Source organism: Nothoprocta perdicaria, unplaced genomic scaffold, assembly GCF_003342845.1.
Source record: "Nothoprocta perdicaria isolate Ctin4 unplaced genomic scaffold, notPer1 scaffold_331, whole genome shotgun sequence".
In the NCBI taxonomy this organism is placed as follows: Eukaryota; Metazoa; Chordata; class Aves; order Tinamiformes; family Tinamidae; genus Nothoprocta; species Nothoprocta perdicaria.
Window position 1 is genome coordinate 375,966 of NW_020455568.1, and position 7,607 is coordinate 383,572.

The 7,607-nt window shown below is 55.4% G+C and overlaps 1 protein-coding gene across 1 annotated transcript; it reads left to right on the forward strand.

Annotated features, from left to right (window-relative positions):
• Window positions 1–1,164: 1,164 nt before the first annotated feature.
• On the forward strand, window positions 1,165–6,729 carry LOC112950986 (cytochrome P450 2C5-like). Its single transcript, XM_026043609.1, has 9 exons — window positions 1,165–1,620; window positions 2,177–2,339; window positions 2,729–2,878; window positions 3,485–3,645; window positions 4,092–4,268; window positions 4,524–4,668; window positions 5,142–5,329; window positions 5,810–5,951; window positions 6,189–6,729. The coding sequence occupies exons 1-9, from the start codon at window positions 1,438–1,440 to the stop codon at window positions 6,380–6,382; spliced, it is 1,503 nt and encodes a 500-aa protein (XP_025899394.1). The 5' UTR covers window positions 1,165–1,437; the 3' UTR covers window positions 6,383–6,729.
• Window positions 6,730–7,607: the final 878 nt, after the last annotated feature.

Below are 7,607 nucleotides of genomic sequence, written 5' to 3' on the forward strand. Positions count from 1 at the left end.
YGGTGAACGGGTCGCACTGAAATGTTGTTGCTGTCCCAGCATCCGCCTGCCGGTTCAGCACCCGCCGGAGCTCTGCCTCCACAAGAGGGAATTTCCCCTTGCCCTTAGGCTTTGCTCTCAAAGCGATCTCCATGGATGCGTTTCTTTTTCCTTTTTCCTGTTATTTTAGTGAGCTGTTAGTATTCTTCAGCTGCCACTGAAAAGATGGTGTCAGTCACCTCGGTCACCAACTTTTTTCCTCTTYGTGCCAAAAATCGGGTCACTACATCATGTCCCTGAGCAAATCTTTGCAGGTGACAAAGCCAAGAGTTTCCAGCAAAGTGTGGGATAAGCAGGTACAGGATAGAGAAAAACAGGGGCAGGGTGGGGGAAGTGAATGATTAACGGTCACCTCCTGGCCCCACTATGGGCCTCCTGGCCACCCTGCCAGGATCAGTCCCTCCAAAACAAAACAAGTCTTGGCGGGGAAAAATGGACATACAGGAACAGAGCAGTCCCGGGGCTGTGGCAGGTTCAGCCTCCCGTGCCGGGGCCCTTTTGGTGATGCAGAGACCTGGTGCAAGGAACAGCAAGCGCCGAGCCCGGCTGCCAGAGCCCTCTGCCAGGCTGACCCGTGCCGGCCTTGGGAAGGGTTTTGTCCTGGAGAGTCCAGCTGTAAAGCGTCCAACTACACAGCCAAAAAGGGCACCAGTGCAGAGGTCCAGGAGGTCCTGGCTGTTTCTCTCCGCTTTGTTCAACGCTTGTCCCAGTTTCTTGCCCGATAATCCCGGTGCTGCTGCCTCCCCGGGGGGATAGCGTTACAATTCTGGCTCCTCGCAGAACATCATGTAATGCCCTCTGCTGAAAGGCCACTTCCATTGCAGGCTSTAACCTGGAATACAAGCTGCTTTTCCCCTTGCCCTCTCCAGGGAGATGCCGCATCCCTTGTGGGCTGGCTCTGCCCGCCCGTGGTCCAGCAAGCGGCTCCCCAGCGCATCCAGCAGCTCCGAGAGGCCGGGGAACCACCAGCCCCAAGCCTCCAGCGAGGACTTTTCCAAGGGTTTTGCCCGGGCGGTGGCAACTTCTTGCACTGCAAGTCCCATAAAGGGAGCACTGAACAACAAGGGATTCGGCTCGGGGGGCTGGGGCAAGGTTTTACCTCCCTGGCCGAGCCCGTGCAGGGTTTGGCAATGCCCAAGTCCCACGTTGGAGCTCTCCCAGGCCCGTGTTACAACAYGGCAGGTGCGAGGTTTGCGCTGGGCCAGGAGAACCCAGCCTTTCTGTGTCGCTGACCTCCTGTCCTGGCCAAGGGGCGAGCACGGGGACCTTCACCCCCGGCCGGGAGCAGTGCAAGGGCAGTGGCAGAGCAGAGTTCGACCGCCSCCTGCGCGCTGCTCAGTCCTGGTTTTTCCTGTGCTCTGAGAAGCCGTCCCCGTGGCCACTGCTCCATGGTGACGGATGAGGATGGATGCTGGGACAGCTGGGATCGTCGTCACGATTTTCCTCTTCTCCGTCTTGTGTTTCCTGGTCTGGAAAAATGASAGGAAGAGGAGCCAGCTCCCTCCTGGACCGACCCCATGGTCCATCCTGGGCAACCTATGGCAAAAAGATGTCCTGCCCCTTTACTTGTCCCACRAGAAGGTAAGAAGGCAGCTCGCAGTGTGGTGGCAGCTCCCTGCCCCTATRGGGCTGCAGGGAAGGGAGCAGCAATTTGCTACACCAGAATAAGAGGTCAGCCTCACAGGTCACTCTTTGTCCCCTTTCTTTCCTTCCCTCCTTTCTTGCTTTATCAAAATATCCTAAATCCGTGCTACTTGGACCACAATCAACACTGTTATTTAAGTCTTTCTTGTGCTTTAACAGGACCCACGGAAGTGATACTAATCCCGTTCTGGTTGAGCAGAGCRTTTAACCATCTGCTGCCTTCCAGAGTCCCTTCCCAGCAAGATCAGATCAGCTTTAAAATCCATGGAGTGTCAGCGGGAGCCCCGTCCTGCCGGGGCACGGCTGGGGTGGTGGGAGGGGACGAGCACCAGGAGATTTTCTCTCTGGACCCTCAGTTTTCCCCAGGGTGCAAATCCCGTTCTGCTCTTGGAAGCCAGACTCCCATCCCTTTCACCTCAGCTTTGTGGTGGGAGGCACYCAAGGAGCAGGGGGCAACATCTCAGCACCTGCTTCAGCGCCGCTTTCCCACCAGCTCAGGGAGAAGTACGGCCCCGTGTTCACCATCTGGCTGGGACTGAAGCCCGCGGTGGTGCTCTGCGGGTACGAGGTGGTGAAGGATGCTCTGCTGGGTCATGCRGAGGAGTTCGGAGGGAGACCTGAAATACCCCTTCAGGTCCAGGTATCAAAAGATTACGGTAGGTGCTTGTTTTCTTCTTTATTACTCTTTGGATGAGCACAAAGTACCTGACTGCAGCTGTGCAGTGCAGGAGTCAATCTCTAGGGCGGGACTCGGTGCCCAAATTGTCAAACACATTTTGTACTCTGCAAGTCCCTCAATCTATTGCACCTCTTATCTGACAACAATATTAATTCCTGTTAGATAAATGCTACGGATGCAGACTTCTGTCTTTGTTCTTGTTTTCCTTTGGGATGCTCATCCTTCAAGGATGCTGTGCACACACCAGGGTCATCCTCTGGCTTACTGCCCTACGGTTCCTCAGTTGGTTTTTGCACCAGAGGCCCTATTTCTCATGGAGGAGCTGCGTGTGTTGGCAAATGAGCGGTTTCCATTGCTTCCTCCCAGGGTTTGTCTCCACCAAAGAGAAGAAGTGGCGGGAGCTGCGCAGGTTCACGCTCAGCACCCTGCGGGACTTTGGGATGGGGAAGAACACCATGTCGCAGCGCGTGCAGCAGGAGGCCCAGCATCTYGTGGAGCTGCTGGCAAGCTTCAAAGGTGATGTTCTGCCCTGCCTGCTGCTGGAGCAGATGGAGGACACAGGACAGCCCGGTGCAGCAACTCTGGTCCCCAGAGCTGTTTGCAGAATGATCCTTGCTGAGAGAGGACCTAGACTGTCCCACCSTACCCGGAGAGGGCAGTGAGGATGTCAGCACAGTCACGGGGTGGGAACTTTCCTCCACGGATCTGTGCACGCGATGGGTGGCCACTGAGGAGCATTTCATGCCCAAAGAGCAGAAACTTCCAGGGCTGGGAATCCACAAACAAGGAGTGTGCAAACAAGGACATGACTTCTGGTCATTGCACAGAAGTACCGGCCTCCCAGTTACTCCAGGTTGCAAGTAGAGTGCCCAAAGCACCTGGAGATCCCTCTGCCTCCCTCAGTCCCAAATACTGAGAAGAGATTTGGCAGCAGGGAAATATATCTAGGTGTCTGTAACTCATACTGCCTCTCTGCTTCATCTGTTAGATGTCAGGTTCGGGTAGGGCTCGTAGCTAAGAGAAAGGATAGTTGTTCAAAAGGTAAGGAAGAATATTTTCTGAGCATGATGCAAATAAATAACTGTCTTTTATTTTTTTGGGGGGGCTTCTTTCATCCTGCAGGTGAGGCCTTTGAGCCCATGATAAATTTCAGACATGCAGTTGCTAACGTGATTTGCTCCGTTGTCTTCGGGAGCCGCTACAGCTACAGCGATACAGCCTTCCTGGAGCTCCTGGCCATGATTGCAAATTACATCAGTTTTTTCCTCTCCCCTCTTGCGATGGTAGGTGCCCTTGCTGTGCTCGGGGCCCGGGTTCCTGACACATTCGGGCAGTCTGGAGACGCTCCTTGGCTTGGGCCTGGATGTCTGGCTTTGCCTGTGACAGCATTTCTTTGCCAGTGTCACTGGTGGCAGTTAAGCATATGGCCACATTAGGTGTGTGCTTCAGTTCTGTCCCAAATGAGGTGGAGGAAAATGTTCTCCATGGCTCTCATCCAACACCTGGGCGGCTTCTTTTGGGCAAGCCCCAAAAATGCCCACAATGTACATTTTTAAAGTTGTCCTTGGAAATATGTCTCACTGCACCTCACGCTATATTCCTGGGAGTTGTCTCACCAGGCGCTAGTGCTTGAAACCACACGTAGGACAAGGCAGGAAAGAGCAAGGGCGGCCTTGCAGGGGAACTCTGTGCAGGCCCCCGAGCCGCCCCGTCGCTCTCCTGTCCGCAGGTGTACAACACCTTCCCCAACATCATGCACCACCTCCCCGGGCCTCACCACAAAGCCTTGGCCGAATGCGAGAAGCTCAAGGACTACATCCAGGAAAGAGTGGAGCGCCACAAGCAGAGCCTGGATCCCAGCTCTCCCCGGGACTACATCGACTGCTTCCTCATAAAGGCGGAAAAGGTAGAGGTGGTGCAAAGGGTCTTCTCTTCTGCCCTGAAAGCAGTCTTAATTCCCAGAGGGTAGGGCCTAYGCGCTAGCCCCATCGCCAAGAGTGAGCCTCATGAGGAGGGTGTTGAGGGACACCTCCATACATCAGGGAAGGGCAGCACTCCCTTGGGATTTGCCATGGGGAATAAGCGCTGCTCTCGAGACCTGTCTGCAGCCTGAGGAACCGCGTGGCTTGTACTGCATTTCCTCCCTGTCGCACACCTGCAGGAGAAGAGCAGCCTGGAGAGCAGCATGTACAGCAATGAAGACCTGGTCATGTCAGTATTCAATCTCTTTGGTGCTGGCACGGTAACCACTAGCAATGCCCTGGTCTTCTTCCTCCTGGTGCTGACTAAACATCCCCATATTCAAGGTAAGGACACTTAAATGCCGCTGTTTCTTTTGCCTTAGTAAGTCACAATGGAGCGAAGGGGCAGACTTGAGAGTGCCGTACCTGGAGGTGCCCATCTGGGAGGTTTTGCTGTGAGATCACAATCAGCCTCAGCRGATTGCTCAAGAGAGAAGGTCCATTAAACAGAAATACGGATGGGCTGCRCATCTCCCTCTGCCCACAACCCTTYCCCTGTTCCTACCCTTACCCCGCCGACGCGCATGGTCCTGGATGGGCACATGAGCGATGCTCTTGGCAAAGCCTTGAGCACCTGCATGAGCTGGGGAGCTGTGCAGGCAGGCTCCCTGCTTTGGGCCTCTATAAGGGGTTACACAGGGCTCCTCACTCTCTGCTAGGCCAYCCTTTGACTCTACAATAGGTGTAGAGGCCAGTGAGAAATCACTGGAGGCCCTTGGGCACAAAACGCTACAGRCCTGAACCTGAGTTTTTCACAGCTAAGGTCCAGAAGGAGATCGACACCGTGGTGGGAGCGGATCGTGCTCCCAGCACGGAGGACAGGCTGAGGATGCCCTACACTAACGCCGTGATCCACGAGCTGCAGCGCTTCCAGAAGTCCCGAATCGAGAACTTCCCTCGCATGACAACRCAGGACGTCAAGTTCTGGGGCCACAACATCCCCAAGGTGGCCGAGCAGCACCGGGCCCTGGCATTTCTGAGGGGAGGAGGGGCAGAAAAACCTTGAGCGAGATTCGCGTTGACCCCTGGACTGTTTGCTCCCCGTGAAGGCCACTGGTCTTTCCCAATCCTCGGTGAGGCGAGGTGGCAGTAACCTCCTAGCGGAGGAGGTCAGCGGAGCCCCAGCTGGTCCTCCCGCACATCCCTGCCTCCTGCCTGTGCCCGCTTCCCGCCGCCAGCTCCGCCAGAGCCAGCACCCGCCGTGCGGGGCTGCGGGCGAGCCGGGGCCCGGGAGCACGTCCAAGCGCAGCCCTCACCCCACTGCAGATTGGGAGAGTTTCTCCATTTCGGAGGGAAACCCTGACCACACAGAGACGAGGCCGGCACTGCAGGCCAGGGCCGAGCCCGCGCTGCTCTGCCCAGCCACGCCGCGTGCTCCGACACTCACGTTCCTTCTTGCTTTTCCGCTCTCGCCCCTCTCTTGCAGGACACAGCTGKTATTCCAATATTTTCTTCGGTGCATAGAGATCCAGAGCAGTGGGAGAACCCCCAAAACTTTGACCCACGCCACTTCTTGGATGAGAAAGGCGAATTCAGGAAGCGCGAAGCCTTCATGGCTTTCTCTGCAGGTACYGGCCCAGCCCCACACACAGACTTTGCTGGGATGCTGCCTGGGGGGTCCAAATCCAGCCCAGGAAAAGCCAGGTTGAAGATGCTGCTGACCTCAGTTGGCAGCAAAGCTGTTCCTTTCATGTGGGCTCCTTTCCCACCTCCATCCCTCTGTATGCGTGTGCTTTTCCCCAGTATGAAGCGATTCCTTCAAGGGCTGGATTAAGTCTTKTCTTTTTTTCGCCTGTGCCTCCCAGGAAAGCGGATGTGCCCAGGAGAGGCGCTGGCCAGGATGGAGCTCTTCCTCTTCCTCACTACGCTGCTGCAAAACTTCACCTTTGAGCTCGACATCGAGTCTGAGGAGAGGGATATTTTTGCCCTGTGGGTGGAGATAGAGAGACAGGCAATACCAGGCAAATTCCTCGCCATACGGCGGCGGGCATGTTCTTAAGCAGAAAGCAAAGGGCGGGAGGAGGTGGCCTCCCCGCGCGCTCAATCGTCCAGCAAGCAACGAGCTGTGCTAATTAGATCTGTGCAGAAGTCCCAAAGAAGGAGGGCTGTTGTGGGCCAGGCCTGCGCTCGGAGGAAGGCTGTTTGGCTCAGGACACCTCCATGGGTATCCTGGTTCCCAATCTTAGTTGTCCCGCGTCCCCGTCACCCGAGGAAGACGGTGCTGGTTTTTCTCCCTGGTTGCCCTTGGCTCTGGCCTGACGCCGAGCTCCTTGAAGGGCTGTTGCTTTGACTGCCCATGTGTGGCAATACCTCATTTCGGTCCGAGATTGCGAGTGCTTCTGTAATAAAAACAGCCACCACTACTCRATACTCGCTAAGCTGCTCTGTTGGTTTCCATCAAGGGCAAAGCCACGTGTCCCTTCCACCATCTGAGACTCCCTGAAGGCCACAGCAAGGSGGGGTTCAATAGGGCAAAGAAATACCCACGGTATCTCCTGTTGCAAAGGCAGGAGAGACAGGGTGTGAAGAGGCCACTGCATCCAAGATAATGAGCAGGAGACACCTATCTTGTCCACACTCAGGGCTGGATCCCTGCTCTTGGTAGCACCAGCTTTACACCATGGGTCACACTTACCCTGCTGCTCCCACCCCACTGCACCATCACCCTAACCTGGCACCTGCAATATTGTCTCTTGCAGTATTGTCCCCAGACAGGGGACAGGAGACCCAGGCTCTGTCCATTCCATTATCATTTTATTTTATTTTGTTTTGTTTTATTTATTTATTTGCTGTATTGTGTCGTCCTGGTAGACTGAGGTAGGAAAACATTCAATTTACTTTATCTGGTTTTCACCTGTGACCTCAATCTCCAAAGACATCTTGCTTATCTCTGGAATTTACTGCTTATTCCAAAACTTCAACCYGCAGCCCTATGGTTGCAGAATGGTTTCCTCAGGTGGGCGCCARGGACTTAGCAGCAGCCAAGTGGTCTGAGCTGGGGAAGGAGCCCCGGTTGCCCCTAAAAGGGCTGCGTTAAAGCAGGGAGGAGCTGGAGCTGCAGGGAGGTGTGTTGGGGCCTGGAGCAGCTGCCTTGCCGGTCCATGGCTGTGGCCTTGGCTTCTGTGCTGCCTTTGGTGTTGCTCCAGCAAACACGCTCAGCGCCAGGTCTGCGATGTGGGCACAGGAGCCACTTGTAAAATAAGCCTGGTGTAAAACACCTGGCA